Raw genomic sequence first — 17,911 nt, forward strand, 5'->3', positions numbered from 1 at the left:
TTCAAATTGTCATGTTTTATGTTTCTTATATTTTTGTAATTACCTTTTGATGCTCATTTATATAATGCCCATGTATGTTTGTGCGACAGCATCTTCAAAAGAGTATATCTTCTAACCAGCAATGGAAGGGACTGCAGAATTTGAGATTCAGAAGATTGGTGAAAGTGATTTCCAAGTCTTGCAACATCTTGGCCAGGGGACCTATGGTCAAGTTCTCATGGCTCGTGAGATGAAAACAGGTAAGCCCACCATCAAAAATGTTAATCATATACATTTAATAATGTAGCTCAGAATGGTTACCATGCTAAATGCTTATTACCTCAAAAATATTTAAAGAGTTAACATGAAAAGCTTAAGAAAACATTCTATGTGATCCATTAATTGTATGGTCAATGGGATTCGAAACCACAGTAAATGGGATTCTGAACAGGGTAAATTTTTCTATTCTGTAGCATTTATCTAATAGGGTATATGATTTCTTTTTAACCAGACAACACCTTTATGGGAGTATTCTGGCTTACAAAAAAAAATATATAAAAATCTGTATGTTCCTCATTATGGAATTCTTAATTGAGGGGTCATCTGTTCAGCATTTTTACTTATTGGCCAGAGATTAGAACATTGACAAGTATTGCCTATTGTCGATCAGCGAGATCTCAGCATTAGCATACTTTGTGATGTACTTTCTTCCAAGGAACCCTTCTAAACATTTTCTTCAACGGAGAAACCTTTTAAGACTATTATTCAAAATGTATTGGCCATTTCCTGCATTGCATTTGTGTGGTTTTTTACATTTTAAGGGTTTGCATTTATATCTAACCAGGAAACATTGTTGCCCTGAAATTGATGAAGAAGGACCGAACAAAGTTGGAAGCTTTCATCGATGAATTACGCGTGTCCACCTATTTATCAAGTTATGAAGGCATCATATTCACTTACCCCTCCTTTAGGGATTCCATGGACCATTATATTCTGACCCAGGAATTGGCTCCTGCAGGATCCCTCCATTCTCTAATTCAGGACGGTGTAAGTATTTCAATATCAAATTGTCAAGTAATAAATGGAATTTGGATATTAAGCCATATTGGAAATGATAATTATTCTGAAAGAACATGCACAATGTTTAATATTTCTAGAGACTTTTATATGTCCTAGCTTTGCTAAAATACTCCAGATCTGATAAATTCATAGACCATTTTCAATTCAAGTAGAGCACATATCTAATGATCTCCCTTACTTTTCTAGGTCGGTATCCCAGAAGTGATGGTGAAGCGTTGTGCATTGCAGTTGATCGGAGCTCTGGAGTACATGCACAGTAGGGGTCTGGTGCATAGAGATGTGAAACCAGATAATGTCTTGCTAATGGACAATGAATGTCACCACATCAAACTGAGTGACTTTGGTCTGACTCAGATCGTTGGCAGTCTGGTTCCATTCATGGCACCCATTATACCCTACATGGCTCCAGAGCTCTGTGAAATAAAACCCGGAGAAAGCATAATCCTGGATCCCAGTGTGGACATATGGGCCCTTGGTGTGCTTCTCTACACAGTTTTCACTGGGTATCTTCCATGGGAAAGAGCTATGCACAACGATGAACTATTCCAGAGATTTGTCCACTGGCAAAGAGATCTAGACTGCATTCCACTTCCAAGCAACTGGACCGAATTCAACCAGAATGCTCTACATTTTTTCCACATTCTGCTCTCCCAAGATCCCAGGACCAGGACAATTTCAACTGCTCTCCTAAATCATATTGACCTTCCATGGGGAGTAGAGGAAATTGCAGAAATTGTTATTCAAGAGGAGGATGTTGAGATGGGTCATTATGTCAATGAAGTGATCATCATTGAAGAAGAGGAGCATTACATTGTGGTGGAAAACCACGGGGATATTGAATGCATCATTGTGGCAGATACCACCGATGAATCTCTATCCAGCTCCACCGAGTCTACATTGCTCCATTGGCCTAATGACACCAACTTTTGCTTGGGATCTGAGGTGGAAATAGTTTAGATCAGAGTTGGTGACAACTCTCTGGAATAGCATACCATCACTACATGCATAGTATAATTACCATAATAAAACACAATTTATTAAATGCCTGCTTTGAACATTTTTCTTTATCATCTGAAAATATAAATTTTTTTCTGCCAAATGCAAAATTGGATAACCAAAGATTCATATTTTAATTTTATTTATACAATTCAAATATAACTGGGGTGCATATCAGGTGAACATCGTTCTACCACTAGTCAGTCCGAACATGGAATATTGTTTTTAGGTTTAGGTACTGATGCACAAAGTCATATCTGAGCTTAAGCTGGGGCAATAAAAGAAAAAACTTGAAGGGGTGGACTATAGTACCCAGAGAGGGCATCAAAGGGAGCGTCATTTAATAAATATATGAGGGCTTACTAGTGAGATCTCTCCCATCAGCACTTTTTATGCAGCACTCTAAAGCAATGAGACTCTGGAACTCTGCCTAAGGAAGCAGTCAGTGGTGAGGTTAGGTCTGCCATCAGCTTTAAAGCCCCACAGTCCGAACTGACGCAAGGCAATGTTCACATGGGACAGTCCCATGTATGACACTATAACCAATACCAATCACAAGCAAAGTGGGGAGGGGGGAATCTAGCCCTATCAGCTACAAGAGGGAACACCTCTTAAGCAGGGTGATCACCCCAATAAGAGCAGCCCCACAACCTTAACCTGGGCTGCCTGCACTGTCCAAGGTAGAAACAGGAAGTGCCTATAGATGAAAATAAGATTGCTCCATCCATTCACACTAAACGTACAATTATCTGTTTACATAGGCCGATCATTTGATTTTTATGCCCACAGAAAGTGGACAAATGAATCATTCACTGACGGCATTTACACCGAATACCCATTATCGTTTAGGTTCCTGCAATGCAGCGAGAATGATCCACCATTCTGGAGCGAGGAGCTCTTAGGCCCCCTCTCTATTGGCGATTTTTCACTGCATTTCCCGAGGTAATAATCCGGTTGTGGGAAATGTAGTGAACACTTTCCATGGACTTATTATGGATAGCACAGCCCCGCTGTCTATGAGGGAGAATCATAGGGATTCTCTTTTTGTGGGATTTAAATCGCAGCATGCTGCGATTTGCCGTGGTGAGCCCATCTGTCAGGTAGGCTCAGTGCAGAGAGCTGTCAGCTCTTCCCTGCTCCCCAGCGGCGGCGATCTGTCGTGGGATATCGCTAATCGCTGCATCCGTGAACAGGAGGCCTAAGGGTCCTTTTACACCGAATACCTGGTACATTCATGAATTACACATCCTTCATATTGGGTACTATGTAATGCTATATTTCACCTATGGAGACAGTGGGAAGAAGGTTAGCAGCAAGTGTTCAGTTTCTGTACAGATTACAGTTGTGATCATTTTATCATCACTGAGGACCTTGTAACAAAAAGCTTACAGAAAAGTGCACAGAAATAAATCAATATCAGTTTATTCAAATGCCCGAGTCCTGCTTAGGAATGGGGCTTAAGATAAAGACAAAATAGCCTTTGATCATCCCAATTATCGTTTGAACGAGCTATTGATATCACCGCTAGCTCGATCGCCCTTGTCCGGCCCATTTAGACAGGCAGATACATCATTGGCTCATTCAAATGAGAATTATTCAGTCTTTCAAATTCACTGTATAAGCGAATGAGAGGGACTGAACGAGCGCTGCTTAAACCGAATGATAAGTGAACAAGTCAATGATTGTCATGCCTGCACAACATGAACGAGGAACGAATAGTCAATCAGTCAGTCATCGTTTGCATTAAAATGGAATGACAAGTGCTGACTTTCGCTTGTTTGAACATTTTTTTTATAATTCTAATCATGTCTTCAAAAATCATTTGCAGATATAATTGTGTAACAGTCAGAGATAAGACAATACAGGGGAGACTGTATAATGCCAAGCTGAAGAGCAGAATTGTTCTCTCATGAGTTACTATAGTCTTCTATAACAAGTGATACTTTTTAGTCTGGTATGACCCACAACTCAAACAGATGAAGTACATCCATGCATGACACAAGTAAACCCATAGTATTCACTGGGCACTGTGGAACACTTTTGTTTCCCCTATAGTGGCACTTGCTGCTAGATTTTGCCAGATTACAGCTATGATTAGTTCATCCTTCAGGATCCTTGCAACAATAAGGATTTTTCCAAAGTGGACAATGCCTTAAAAAAGTCAATAGACTTGGATTTCTATTTTAAGCTTCCAAAGAAAGAATAAAAATTCTACTATAATGGGGATTTGTAGAAGTGGACAATGTACCGGTCCTGCTCAGTACAATATTTGACTTCAACCCAGAGAAGAATCATTTGCAAATGTAAATATCTGACACCCAGAGATAAGATCCACCCAGACACTATACAATGCTCAGCTTGATAATGAACTGCTAGTATTAAAGGGGTTATCCCGCGCCGAAACTTTTTTTTTCCATAGGCCCCCCCCCCCCCCTCCGTTCGGCGCAGGACACCCCCAAAGGATGTGTTAAAAAAAAAAAAATTTATTACTTACCCGAATCCCCGCTCTGCGACATCTTCCTTCTTCCTTTACCAAGATGGCCGCTGGGATCTTCACCCACGATGCACCGCGGGTCTTCTCCCATGGTGCACCGTGGGCTCTGTGCGGTCCATTGCAGATTCCAGCCTCCTGATTGGCTGGAATCGGCACACGTGACGGGGCGGAGCTACGAGGACGAGCTCTCCGGCACGAACGGCCCCATTCACCAGGAAGAAGACCGCACAGCGCAAGCGCGTCTAAAAAAGCAAGATGACATCAGAATTAGATGGGGGCGCTAGCAACGGAGCAGGTTAGTGAATAACTTCTGTATGGCTCATATTTAATGCACGATGTACATTACAAAGTGCATTAATATGGCCATACAGAAGTGTATAACCCCACTTGCTGCCGCGAGACCACCCCTTTAAGACTACATAGACCTGATATTAAGGGGCCAAGTGGCTTTAATTTAGAGAACATCCAACTCTTGGGGCAGTATGCTGTAGCTATGGTTTTCTTATTAGACATTATAATCCCTTTGAGTTGTGAAATGCCTGGGAGGTACAGACTACTGATCATAGAGATAAGGGGTTAAACATCAGGTGAAGTGGAATTGATGATGGGTTTTAAAGACACGCACAGCATTGTGGGGATGAGGTGATCAAGATCTCAAATAGATGGAAATGCGTCACCATGAGCGCCTAGTAGCCAGGATGTACTGAGCACATTGTATAATAAAGTATGGAAGCTCCCAGAGATCATCATCTTTTCTGATGTTACACCTGAACTAAGCTGGGCAAGGTCAACCACCATTACCACATTTGCTAGGGTTGTAATGGGTCTTACGGAAGTAAATCCTTCCTCATTAGTCAGTTTCTGACTGGAGTTTATTGGGGGCACCAAGGGAAATTATTGTATCTCATAACAATTGGACCACATTTATTACAGCAGCAGAACACAAGTACAACGGCTAGTCCTAGTGATGGAAGTACGCTTGTAATATACAAGTCTGCTACACAAGAATGTGGAGAGTACACTAACAGATATACAGTTACAGCGCCTCCTGTGGTTTCCTTTATATATAAACAAAATAGGTTTAAAGAAATAAAGACCAATTTTACTTGGGCGGATAACGGATTCAGATTACCACATCCAGCTAGAATCTGAATGATTGTCTGTCGCTGCATGCATTGCCACTGAACGATGAATGAGAATTTGCTGGCGATCACCTTGCGCTGCCAGCAGAGGCTGCAGAAGACAAGTGGTGTGTCCCTGCTTGTCTTCTGCATACAGCTGTTCCCCAGCTCCAGTGCCCGGCTGTTATACAGCTGAGCGCTGTGAGCGGAGGATGTAGAGGACAAGCGGGGTGTCCCCACTTGTCTTCTGCATACAGCTGTTCCCCCGCTCCAGTGCCCGGCTGTTCTACAGCTGAGCGCTGTGAGCGGAGGATGCAGAAGACAAGCGAGGTGTCACCACTTGTCTTCTGCATACAGCTGTTTTCTGCACAGAGCCCGGCTGTTATACAAACTGATTGAGAGACTCAAGCTCTTGCCACCCAGAACACCACATTCTCCATAGAACACAAGCGAATCTTCATTACCCGGGTACGTTTCTATTTATACTAGGTTTCCACCTTTTGCCAACTTTTAAGAAAATCCATTTTGCGTTTTATTAATTCAAAGCATACTGTGCCATTTGAGATCCTCAGTATTATATTTTGTAGTTTGATCTTCAAAGTGTCAGGTTATGTTTCATATATTCCTGTAATTACCCTTTGCTATTCATTTATATAATGCCTACATATTCCATAGCACTAATCATGTATTTTGTGTGACAGTGTCTTCAAAAGAGTGTATCTTCTAAGCAGCAATGGAAGGGACTGCAGAATTTGAGATTCAGAAGATTGGTGAAAGTGATTTCCAAGTCTTGAAACCTCTTGGCCAGGGGACCTATGGTCAAGTTCTCATGGCTCGTGAGATGAAAACAGGTAAGCCCCGCCATCAAAAATACTAATCATATTCATTGAATGATCTAACTCAGAATGGTTACTGTGCTAAATGCTTATTACCTTAAGAAATGTTTAAATAGTTAGAATGAAAAGCTTAAGACATTCTATGTGATCCATGAGTTGTATGGTCAATGCGGTTTAAAACAGCGGTAAATGGGGATTCTGAACAGGGTAAATTTCTCGATTACGTAAAATTTGTTTAATAGGGTATATTATTGCTTTTTAAACAGAGAACACCTTCATGGGAGTTTTTTGGATAAAAAAAAATATACCTAATTATTACATTCGGAATTAAATCGAGGGGTCATCTGTTCAGCATCTTTACTTATTGGCCAAGGATTAGAACATTGACAAAAGATAGACAATAGGTAATCAGTGAGATCTCAGCATTAGCATACTTTGTGATGAACTTACTTCCAAGGAACCCTTCTCACAAATATTTTCCAAAACTGAGAAACTCTTTAAGATGATTAATTAGAATGTATTCATCAATTCCTGCATTGCATTTGAGGTTTTTCTTTTAATGTTAGCATTTATATCTAACCAGGAGACATTGTTGCCCTGAAATTGATGAAGGACCGAACAAAGTTGGAAGCTTTCATCGATGAATTACGCGTGTCCACCTGTTTGTCATGTTATGAAGGCATCATATTCACTTACCCCTCCTTTAGGAATTCCATGGAACATCACATTCTGAGCCAGGAATTGGCTCCTGCAGGATCCCTCCATTCTCTAATTCAGGATGGTGTAAGTATTTCAACATCAAATTGTCAAGTAATGAATGAAATTTGGATATTAAGCCATATAGGAAATGTATTTTTGATAAATATTCTGAAAGAACATGCACAAGGATGTTTTAGATGTGCTAGATTTGCTTAAATACTCCAGATCTGATACATTTATAGACTATTTTAAATTCAAGTAGAGCACATTTCTAACGGTGTCCCTTTCTTTTCTAGGTCGGAATCCCAGAAGTGATGGTGAAGCGTTGTGCATCGCAGTTGATCGGAGCTCTGGAGTACATGCACAGTAGGGGTCTGGTGCATAGAGATGTGAAGCCAGACAAGGTTTTACTAATGGACAATGAATGTAACCACATCAAACTGAGTGACTTTGGTCTGACTCAGGGCATTGGCAGTTTGGTTCCATCCATGGCACCAATTATACCTTACATGGCTCCCGAGCTTTGTGAATTAAAACTCAGGGACAGCATAATCCTGGATCCCAGTGTGGACATATGGGCCCTTGGTGTGCTTCTCTACACAGTTTTCACTGGGTATCTTCCATGGGAAAGAGCTATGCACAACGAACTATTCCAGAGATTTGTCCACTGGCAAAGAGATCTAGACTGCGTTCCTCCTCCAAGCAACTGCACCGAATTCAACCAGAATGCTCTACATTTTTTCCACATTCTGCTCTCCCAAGATCCCAGGACCAGGACACTTTCAACTGCTCTTCTAAGCCATATTGACCTTCCTTGGGGAGTAGAAGAAATTTTAGAAATTGTTATTCAAGAGGAGGATGTTGAGATGGGTCATTATGTCAATGAAGTGATCATCATTGAAGAAGAAGATCATTACATTGTGGTGGAAAACCATGGGGATATTGAATGCATCATTGTGGCAGATACCACCGATGAATCTCTATCCAGCTCCACTGAGTCTACATTGCTCCATTGGCCTAATGACACCAACCTTTGCTTGGGATCTGAGGTGGAAATAATTTAGATCAGAGTTGGTGACAACTCTCTGGAATAGCATACCATCACTACATACATAGTATAATTACCCTAATAAAATGCAATTTAATAAAGGTCTGCTTTGAACATTTTGTGGAGTAAACTATCTGAAAATATGAAATTGGTTATCCAATTTTGCCTTTAGCAGAACAAAATATTCATATTTTAATTTTATCTATACAATCCAATTATAACTGGGGTGCATATCAGGAGAACATCGTTCTACCACTAGTCAGTCCAAACATGGAATATTGTTTTTAGGTTTAGGTACTGATGCACAGAAAGTCATATCTGAGCTCAAGCTGGGGCGACTAAAGTAAAAGTTAGAATAGGTGGACTACAGTACCCAGAGAGGGTATCAATGTGAGCGTCATTTAGTAAATATATCAGGGTTTACTATAGAGCTCTCCCATCCTCATTTTCTATGTAGCACTGCATAAAATGGTGGTTCTTTATGCAAGAGCAATGGAACCATCTGCCCAAGGAAGCATTCAGTGGTGAGGTTAAGTCCTCTATCAACTTTAAAGCATCACAATCAGAACTGGCACCAGGCAATGCTCACATGGGGCAAACAGTCCCATGTATAACACTAAAACCAACACCAATGACAAGCAAAGTGGGGAGGGGGGAATCTAGCCCCATCAGGTACAAGAGGGAAAACCTCAAACAAGGTGATCACCACAATAAGAGCCGCCCCACATCCCTAGCCTGCACTGTCCCAAGGTGGAAACAGGAAGTGCCTATAGATGAAAATAAGATTGCTCCATGCATTCACACTAAATGTACAATTATCTGTTTACATGGGCCGATCATTTGATTTTTATGCCACAGAAACTGGACAAATGAATTATTAACTGATGGTATTTACACTGAATACCATTATAGTTTAGGCTCCTGCAATCCAGCGAGAATCTGAATGCACCGTTTTAGAGTGAGAAGTCCATGGGCGATTTTTCACTGCGTTTCCAGCAGCAATATTCCGGCCGCAGGAAATGGAATGAACGCCTTCCATAGACTTACTATGGAAAGCACAGCCCCGCTGTCCATAAGAGGAGAATCATAGCGTTTCTCCGCTCGCAGGATTTAAATCACAGCATGCTGCGATTCTCCGCTGTGAGCCTGTCAGATAGGCTCAACGCAGAGAGCTGTCAGCTCTCCCCTGCACCCCGGCGGCGGCTCCTGTGGTGGAGATCTGCTGCGAGATATCGCTATGCCCGTGGACAGGAGGCCTAAGGGTCCTTTTACACTGAACACCTGGTACATTCATGGATTACACATCCTTCATATTGGGAACTAAAATGCTATATTTCACCTATGGAGACAGTGGGAAGACGTTTAGAAGCAAATGTTCAATTTCTGTACAGATTGCAGTTGTGATCATTTTATCCCGGTTTATTCAAATGCCCGAGTCCTGCTTAGGAATGGGGCTTAAGTTAAAGACAAAATAGCCTTTGATGATCCAATTATCGTTTGAATGAGCTAGTGACGTCACCGCTAGCTCGATCGCTCCGGTCCCGCCCATTTAGACAGGCAGATACATCATTGGCTCATTCAAATAAGAATCATTCAGTCTTTCACCTTCACTGTATAAGTGAATGAGGGACTGAACAAGTGCTGTTTAAACTGAATGATAAGTGAACAAGTTAATGATTGACTATTTGTTCATGTTGTGCAGGCATAACAATCATTCAGTCATTGCTTGCATTAAAAACAGAATGATAAGCGCTGACGTTTGCTTGTTTAAACGTTTTTGATTATCGTTTCTTTAAAAAACATTTGCAGATGTAATTGTGTAACACTCAGAGATAAGACCATACAGGGGAGACTGTATAATGCCAAGGTGAAGAGCAGAATTGTTTTCTCATGAGTTACTATAGTCTTCTAGAGCAAGAGGTACTTTAGTCTGGTGTAACCCACAACTCAAAAACAGATTAAGGATATCCATGCATGACACAAGAAAACCCATAGTGGGCACTGGGGAATACTTTTCACCTATAGTGGCACTTGCTGCTAAAATTCTCCAGATTATAGCCGTGATTCGTTTATCCTTGAGGATCCTTGCAACCAAAAAAGAAAAAAAAAATTGTCGAAAGTGGAGAACAGCTTTAAAAAAAATTTCAATAGACTTGGATTTCTATTTTAAACTTCCAAAGAAAGAATATTGAAAATTCTGCTAAAATGGGGATTTGTAGAAGTTGATAATGTACCGGTCCTGCTCAGGAATGGGCTTTGACTTCAAGCCAATGAAGAATCATTTGCAAATGTAAATATGTCCGTCATCCAGAGATAAGATACACCCAGACACTATACAATGCTCAGCTGGGTTATTGACTGCTGGTATTAAGGTGCTAATTTAGGTGGCTTTAATTTTGGGGCAGTATACAGTAACTATTGTTTTCTTAGTATACATTATAATCCCTTTGAGGAGTTGTGTGAAATGCCTGGGAGGCAGAGACTATTGATTGTACAGAATGTTGCACCCCTAACTAACTAGTTTAGTCTCCAGCCTACCATCCAGGTTTTGTATAGCACATTTATGTTTGTAGGATCCAGACCCGGGCGGTGATTATATATTTATTCGCTTCTGTTCTTGCGTCCTTTATTCCTTTTTAGTTAATTAAAAGTTGTTTTAGGAATCTCCTCAGTGAAGGATCCTTGAATTGCATTGGATTCCTTTGCATCAGTGTAATTGTTGATCTAACTGGGACTACATCTCTGACTAGAGCCATGGAGAGATCCTGGACAAGCAGCTTACGTTACACCTGAACTATGCTGGGCAAGGTCAATGACCATTACCACATGTAGTAGGCTTTTAATGGGTCTTGCAGAACACGAGTACAACGGCTAGTTTTAGTGACGGCAGCACGCTTGTAATATACAAATACTAGTCTGTTACACAAGAACGCAGATAGCAAACTAACAGTTACAGCGCCTCCTGTTCCCTTTATACATAAAAACGAAATAGTAAGCAGATAAAAGTAAAACCGCTTTTACACGGGCAGATAAATCAGATTCCCACATCCAGCTAGAATCTGAATGCACCGTTTTAGAGTGAGAAGTCCATGGGCGATTTTTCACTGCGTTTCCAGCAGCAATATTCCGGCCGCAGGAAATGGAATGAACGCCTTCCATAGACTTACTATGTAAAGCACAGCCCCGCTGTCCATAAGAGGAGAATCATAGCGTTTCTCCGCTCGCAGGATTTAAATCACAGCATGCTGCGATTCTCCGCGGTGAGCCTGTCAGATAGGCTCAACGCAGAGAGCTGTCAACTCTCCCCTGCACCCCGGCGGCGGCTCCTGCGGTGGAGATCTGCTGCTGGATATCGCTATGCCCATGGACAGGAGGCCTAAGGGTCCTTTTACACGGAATACCTGGTACATTCATGAATTACACATCCTTCATATTGGGAACTAAAATGCTATATTTCACCTATGGAGACAGTGGGAAGAAGTTTAGAAGCAAATGTTCAGTTTCTGTACAGATTGCAGTTGTGATCATTTTATCATCACTGAGGACCTTGTAACAGAATGCTTACAGAAATAAATTAATACCGGTTTATTCAAATGCCCGAGTCCTGCTTAGGAATGGGGCTTAAGATAAAGACAAAATAGCCTTTGATGATCCAATTATCGTCTGAATGAGCTAGTGACGTCACCGCTAGCTCGATCGCCCTTGTCCGGCCCATTTAGACAGGCAGATACATCATTGGCTCATTCAAATAAGAATCATTCAGTCTTTCACCTTCACTGTATAAGCGAATGAGAGGGACTGAACAAGTTAATGATTGACTATTCGTTCATGTTGTGCAGGCATAACAATCATTCAGTCATTGCTTGCATTAAAAACAGAATGATAAGCGCTGACGTTTGCTTGTTTAAACGTTTTTGATTATCGTTTCTTTAAAAAACATTTGCAGATGTAATTGTGTAACACTCAGAGATAAGACCATACAGGGGAGACCATGTATAATGCCAAGCTGAAGAGCAGAATTGTTTTCTCATGAGTTACTATAGTCTTCTAGAGCAAGAGATACTTTAGTCTGGTGTAACCCACAACTCAAACAGATTAAGGATATCCATGCATGACACAACAAAACCCATAGTGGGCACTGGGGAATACTTTTCACCTATAGTGGCACTTGCTGCTAAAATTCTCCAGATTATAGCCGTGATTCGTTTATCCTTGAGGATCCTTGCAACAAAAAAAAGAAAAAAAAAATTGTCGAAAGTGGAGAACAGCTTTAAAAAAAATTTCAGTAGACTTGGATTTCTATTTTAAACTTCCAAAGAAAGAATATTGAAAATTCTGCTAAAATGGGGATTTGTAGAAGTTGATAATATACCGGTCCTGCTCAGGAATGGGCTTTGACTTCAAGCCAATGAAGAATCATTTGCAAATGTAAATATGTCCGTCATCCAGAGATAAGATCCACCCAGACACTATACAATGCTCAGCTGGGTTATTGACTGCTAGTATTAAGGTGCTAATTTAGGTGGCTTTAATTGTGGGGCAGTATACAGTAACTATTGTTTTCTTAGTATACATAATTTATAATCCTTTTGAGGAGTTGTGTGAAATGCCTGGGAGGCAGAGACTATTGATTGTACAGAATGTTGCGCCCCTAACTAGTTTAGTCTCCAGCCTACCATCCAGGTTTTGTCTAGCACATTTATGTTTGTAGGATCCAGACCCGGGCGGTGATTATATATTTATTCGCTTCTGTTCTTGAGTCCTTTATTCCTTTTTAGTTAATTTAAAGTTGTTTTAGGAATCCCCTCAGTGAAGGATCCTTGAATTGCATTGGATTCCTTTGCATCAGTGTTATTGTTGATCTAACTGGGACTACATCTCTGATAGAGCCATGGAGAGATCCTGTACAAGCAGCTTATGTTACACCTGAACTACGCTGGGCAAGGTCAATGACCATTACCACATGTAGCAGGCTGTTAATGGGTCTTGCAGAACACGAGTATAACGGCTAGTTTTAGTGATAGAAGCACGCTTGTAATATACAAATACTAGTCTGTTACACAAGAACGTAGATAACAAACTAACAGTTACAGAGCCTCCTGTTTCCTTTATACAGAAAAACGAAATAGTAAGCAGATAAAAGTAAAACCACCTTTACACGGGCAGATAAGTCAGATTCCCACATCCAGCTAGAATCTGATTGGCATTCAGTCACTGCATACATTTCCTCTTAATGATAAATGAGATTTTGTTCGCTCCTCGTATGTCAGAGTTTCTGCATGCAGCATATTGAATGACTGATCGGTCATGTAAATAATCTTTCACTTATGAGCTGCCTGCTTACTGTGAAGGACTCCAGTCAGCAATTCTCGGTCCTGTGTTAATGCACAGGAACGGTGTGCGCTGGGACGGCCTGTTGGGCATCGGCAACTGACAGATTGCTCCATGTAAAAGGGAGCCTAACATCTAGTATGCTAAAGAAAAATATTGAAAACTTACATAAAAAAAAAACTTTAAAAAAGTTGAATGCACTAGAGACACATTTGCGTTTATTGGCATTTTCTATTGGGCAAATACAGGTCCGCATTTACCCTGCAGAAAGCAACAATGCCAGCAAATGCAGATAACTTAGCAACCGCCTTTCATCAGAAACAAGTATTCCGGACGTGTAACACGCTGGTCTGGCAGCGGTCTTAAGGAAGCTCGGTGTAAGGGAGGTAAAGCTTCCATAATTCTCCTCCAGTGTTATAATTTGGCTCAGACATGTTTAGTACTTTGACCAGACTGAAATCACTTTGCCTTTTGCAGAAGTCACAAATCTTGTTGCTGTGCTCTGGGGACCCCCTGACCAGGGCTGAAGAACCCCCAGAGTTCCTAGGAACCCTGGTTGGGAAATCTAGCTTTGAAATCACAAAATAACGGAAGGCTTGGGAAAATTACTATTTTGCCAAAGTGTTTGCAATCTTTACCCAGTTGAGTAGCTATAGGGGAGGAAGAGGTTGCTAATTAGACCCAACTAGGGTAGGGCAAAATGCAAAGCACAATGGAAAATTTACTTAAATTCATGAAAATGGGATGGGAGCAGTAACTAAAGGGTTAATCTTTTTTGCTTTGACCCTCTTACTTCCCCCAACTCAAATCTTAGTGCTAAAAGAGGTCTTACTACTTTTCTGAATAAACTTTCAGCTGCCTTATTATTCCTTCTCCCCGCCTAGCCTTGTGCTCACAGGATCTCATTATGACAATGGTCAGCTGTTTACAGCTCATTACCATATCTGTGCGGGATGTTGTGGCCCCATCATGTCACAATTACTTATATTAGCTACACAGTTATGGGTGGAACAGCAAAATGGGAACAACAGTTGCCTTAAGGCCCAAAACTAGTTGGCATAAACACTTTCTTAGTCACACTTTTCCTTGAATGGGTATCCCAACAATAGACCTTGATGGCTTTATCCTTTTTTAAACACCCTAAATGTCTGATGGGTGCGATTCCCGGCCATCACATTGAGGGTTCATCTAGACATTAGTATTTGCAAGCCCCCCCCCCCCCCCCCCCAAAAAAAAAAATTTGCAATGATTGTAGAATAATGGATTACAACTGTAAATAGTTTTTTTGCAAAAAGCTGAAAGTTTGTAAAATGAACCCAAGTAACCCAACATAACAGAAGTGGTTTCTCCAGATTCACTACAAAATGCCACTTTTAATGATTACTGCAGTCTCAGATTTAACCCCTTCACTGCAAGAGTCTTTTGTAATTAATAAAGCACCTTTTGCTATTCTGACCTTCCGCAAACACAAAGCATAACCGGACACCGGCTTATGACAGCGTTTCTAAGGAATCCTAGCCCATTTCTCTTGAACAATGGCCTCTAGTTTACGAATATTCCTTGGGTTGTGCGCTGTAACCACCTTTTCATCCCAAAGATTTTCTATGGGGCTCAAGTTAGATGTTTGATAGCAACTCAAGCATCTTCCGGGACTACTACTGAAACCAAGCCTTGGTGGTCTTTGCTGTTTGCTTCAGATCATTGTTCTGTTGGTAGATTCAATGATGCCCATGCTTCAGCTTCCTCACAGAAAGCATGACATTTTCTCATCTGATCTCCACATACATGACTGAAGCCATCTTGTGCCCCAAAGGTTGCAGTTTTTCAGTGACAGGAAGCAAAGCAGATGCAGTCCATCACTGAGCCACCGCCATTCCTCACTGTCGGTAGGGTGTTTTTATTTTCTTTTTTTTCAATGATATGCTTCATTCTTCCTGCTCCAGACACACCTCTGATGGGCCTGGAATGTCAGTTTTGTTTCTTAGTTCATGTAACTAAAACCACAAAACCTAAAAAGGATTCTGTTCTATATCGTGAAAAACAAAAAACTGGAACTTTCTGGCCCTACAGATCAGCGGGTCTGGAGGAGGAAGAATGAAGCATACACTGAAAAGATTGTCCTGCCTACAAGGCTCGGCTTCAGAAGCAACTCTAGAAGATTGAGTGGCTGTCCGTCACCTGACTTGAACTCCAACTCCAGCCAAAAATATTTTTTGTGAAGGCGGCAGTTACAGCATGCAAACCAAGATATTTACTGGCTTTTTGGCCATTTCCTATGAGGAAGGTTCTAAGATTCCTCAAGAATGCAGTTGGAGGCTGGTGTCATAAGAGCAAAAGGTTCTCCCAAAACAAGACACGTCATGAAGGTGTGAAATATCTCTGAAATTAAAAGTCCTTTTTTGTGAATTCAGAGAAATCCCCTGTCATAAGTCGTGTTCAGCTATTCAACTTGTTCTTATTTGGTTCATTTGTACAAACTTATGAAAGTTTGTAAATTTGGCAAACAAACCAAACTTGCAATGGGGGAGGGAGGGGGGATAATTTTGATTACATACAAATTTTAATTATATATAACTACATCTGCAATGGAAACCCCTTTTATAATAGTGGGTGGGGATTGGAAGGATTAAATGAACAGGTTTGTCAGTTGATCAGTTAATGAACATAAGTGATTGCTGATCAGCCCTACATGTCCCCATGTGAAGATGTACTGCCAGCCTATGGGGGATGAACGATCGCAGTTATGGTCATTCATCCCTATAAGCTGATTTTTGGCCTATGTCAAGGAAAATCAAACAAGCGCCTATACAAATGCATAGGATTCAGTGATCGTTGTGTTTGGCTAGTTCTTAGCAAGTCTAAAAGGACGTTTTGGAGATACAGCGAGCAATTTAAAAGAATCATATCAAAATGAACTACTCATTTATAATAGTCATTTAATATTCTGAGATTCCTTGCAGATATACAATAAAAAACTGCTACAAGTGTCCCTTTAACAGAACCCACGTGTGTCCCCCTCTAGTGGTTTATAAGAGGACACATGATCTTTACTGCTTGATGGCCTCGACCACTCCTCAATGTCCCTGCTATGGGCTCCCACACACTTGCGTCTTTCTTAATGCTGCGATATCGCTGCGTTTTTTTAACGTGATTGTCAGTGGGACTTTCTAATGTTAAAATCGCATCACAAGTTCGTCCTTTCGGTTTTTTGTGTGATGTGTTAACATTAGAAATTCCCATTGATAACCACATTAAAAACTGCAGCGATATCACAGCTTTAAAATGCTAGTGGGTAAGAGCCCTAAAAAGAAGAATTTCATAAGCCTCCTAGGAAGGGAGACTAATTGTAGGAAAATGTTATGGTGGAGAATCCTTGATCTGAGCAGCTTTTCCTTAAAAAGTCTACAGTGTCTACTCTGCATTTGCAGATCAATTTCATCTTTTGTCCTATCAGCCATTTCATGCTGAAAAATGCTGTTTTTACACTATTTATCTCCATGATTTTATCCCTAGTTCTAAGAACCTCCAGATACACAGTGTACATGTATGTAAGATATTAGCAGGCAGACCAAAATATGTCCAGAGCCTGTAGACCATCTTGGAGGTAATGCTGTTTAGAACGTTGAGTGGTGAACCGATATGTACAATGTCATCACGTGAAAGTGACAGCCAATCATGGCATGGCGCTGTAATGTCGCTTTCATAGGCCAAGCTTATGTAATTTCCCTGTGGATGTAATCTTACTATCTAGCACTGTACGCCTCGGGACATGTTAGCAGTGATTTTCTTAAGAATGTTTTAACATGATCATATAAGAAAAATAAAAGAGGTCCACAAGCTAGCAGTAGGAATGTGCCCCGACTTGTGACAACCATTACTTTATCAATACGGGGGGGGGGGGGGGGGGAGATTGTAGGGAGAAGAAGCGAGCAAGTGGTGCCAGAGGGCTGGAAATGTAAGAGGCGGAGAACAGAAGTCGGCTTTACATGGGACAACTGTCGGGCTCATAAATGTCCGATAACTTATTACTTCTGTTCTTTCACAATGCAGGGATAGTCAGTGACAGGAGATGGAGCGCGCCAAAGATCTCTTCTGGCGGCACATTCACTGTGAATGTGTTCACATTGTGTGAAAGTTTGCTCAGTCACTTAACTTCAGGTGAGTTGAAACAAAACAAACTACTGAGCGATATTTTGCTCAACATCCTGTTTGGTTATCGCATGTAAACATGGGACCCAGATTTTCAAATAAAGAACTTAAATTTTTAAAATATATTTGAGAAACTATGTGAAGTGGATCAATCAACACATTTTTGTGGAGAGCGTCT

At 41.0% G+C, this 17,911-nt stretch overlaps 3 protein-coding genes across 3 annotated transcripts in view; 2 read left to right on the forward strand and 1 right to left on the reverse strand.

The window, feature by feature from the left end:
• EVA1A (eva-1 homolog A, regulator of programmed cell death) overlaps positions 1 to 17,911 on the reverse strand; it is an 814,688-nt gene that overhangs the window by 286,728 nt on the left and 510,049 nt on the right. The gene's annotated exons all lie outside the window — the stretch shown is intronic.
• Positions 122 to 2,016, forward strand: LOC136616131 (serine/threonine-protein kinase SBK1-like). The gene is made up of 3 exons (XM_066594200.1): positions 122 to 239; positions 824 to 1,026; positions 1,246 to 2,016. The coding sequence occupies exons 1-3, from the start codon at positions 122 to 124 to the stop codon at positions 2,014 to 2,016; spliced, it is 1,092 nt and encodes a 363-aa protein (XP_066450297.1).
• On the forward strand, positions 5,983 to 8,269 carry LOC136616147 (serine/threonine-protein kinase SBK1-like). Its single transcript, XM_066594201.1, has 4 exons — positions 5,983 to 6,000; positions 6,437 to 6,521; positions 7,090 to 7,289; positions 7,502 to 8,269. The coding sequence occupies exons 1-4, from the start codon at positions 5,983 to 5,985 to the stop codon at positions 8,267 to 8,269; spliced, it is 1,071 nt and encodes a 356-aa protein (XP_066450298.1).

Source organism: Eleutherodactylus coqui, chromosome 1 (assembly GCF_035609145.1).
Source record: "Eleutherodactylus coqui strain aEleCoq1 chromosome 1, aEleCoq1.hap1, whole genome shotgun sequence".
Lineage (NCBI taxonomy): Eukaryota > Metazoa > Chordata > Amphibia > Anura > Eleutherodactylidae > Eleutherodactylus > Eleutherodactylus coqui.

Coding starts and splice junctions, on each gene's coding strand:
- LOC136616131 (XM_066594200.1), top strand. CDS start 122: ATGGAAGGGACTGCAGAATTTGAGATTCAGAAGATTGGTGAAAGTGAT. Junction 240..823: donor GGCTCGTGAGATGAAAACAG/GTAAGCCCACCA, acceptor ATATCTAACCAG/GAAACATTGTTGCCCTGAAA. Junction 1,027..1,245: donor ATTCTCTAATTCAGGACGGT/GTAAGTATTTCA, acceptor TTACTTTTCTAG/GTCGGTATCCCAGAAGTGAT.
- LOC136616147 (XM_066594201.1), top strand. Junction 6,522..7,089: donor GGCTCGTGAGATGAAAACAG/GTAAGCCCCGCC, acceptor ATATCTAACCAG/GAGACATTGTTGCCCTGAAA. Junction 7,290..7,501: donor ATTCTCTAATTCAGGATGGT/GTAAGTATTTCA, acceptor TTTCTTTTCTAG/GTCGGAATCCCAGAAGTGAT.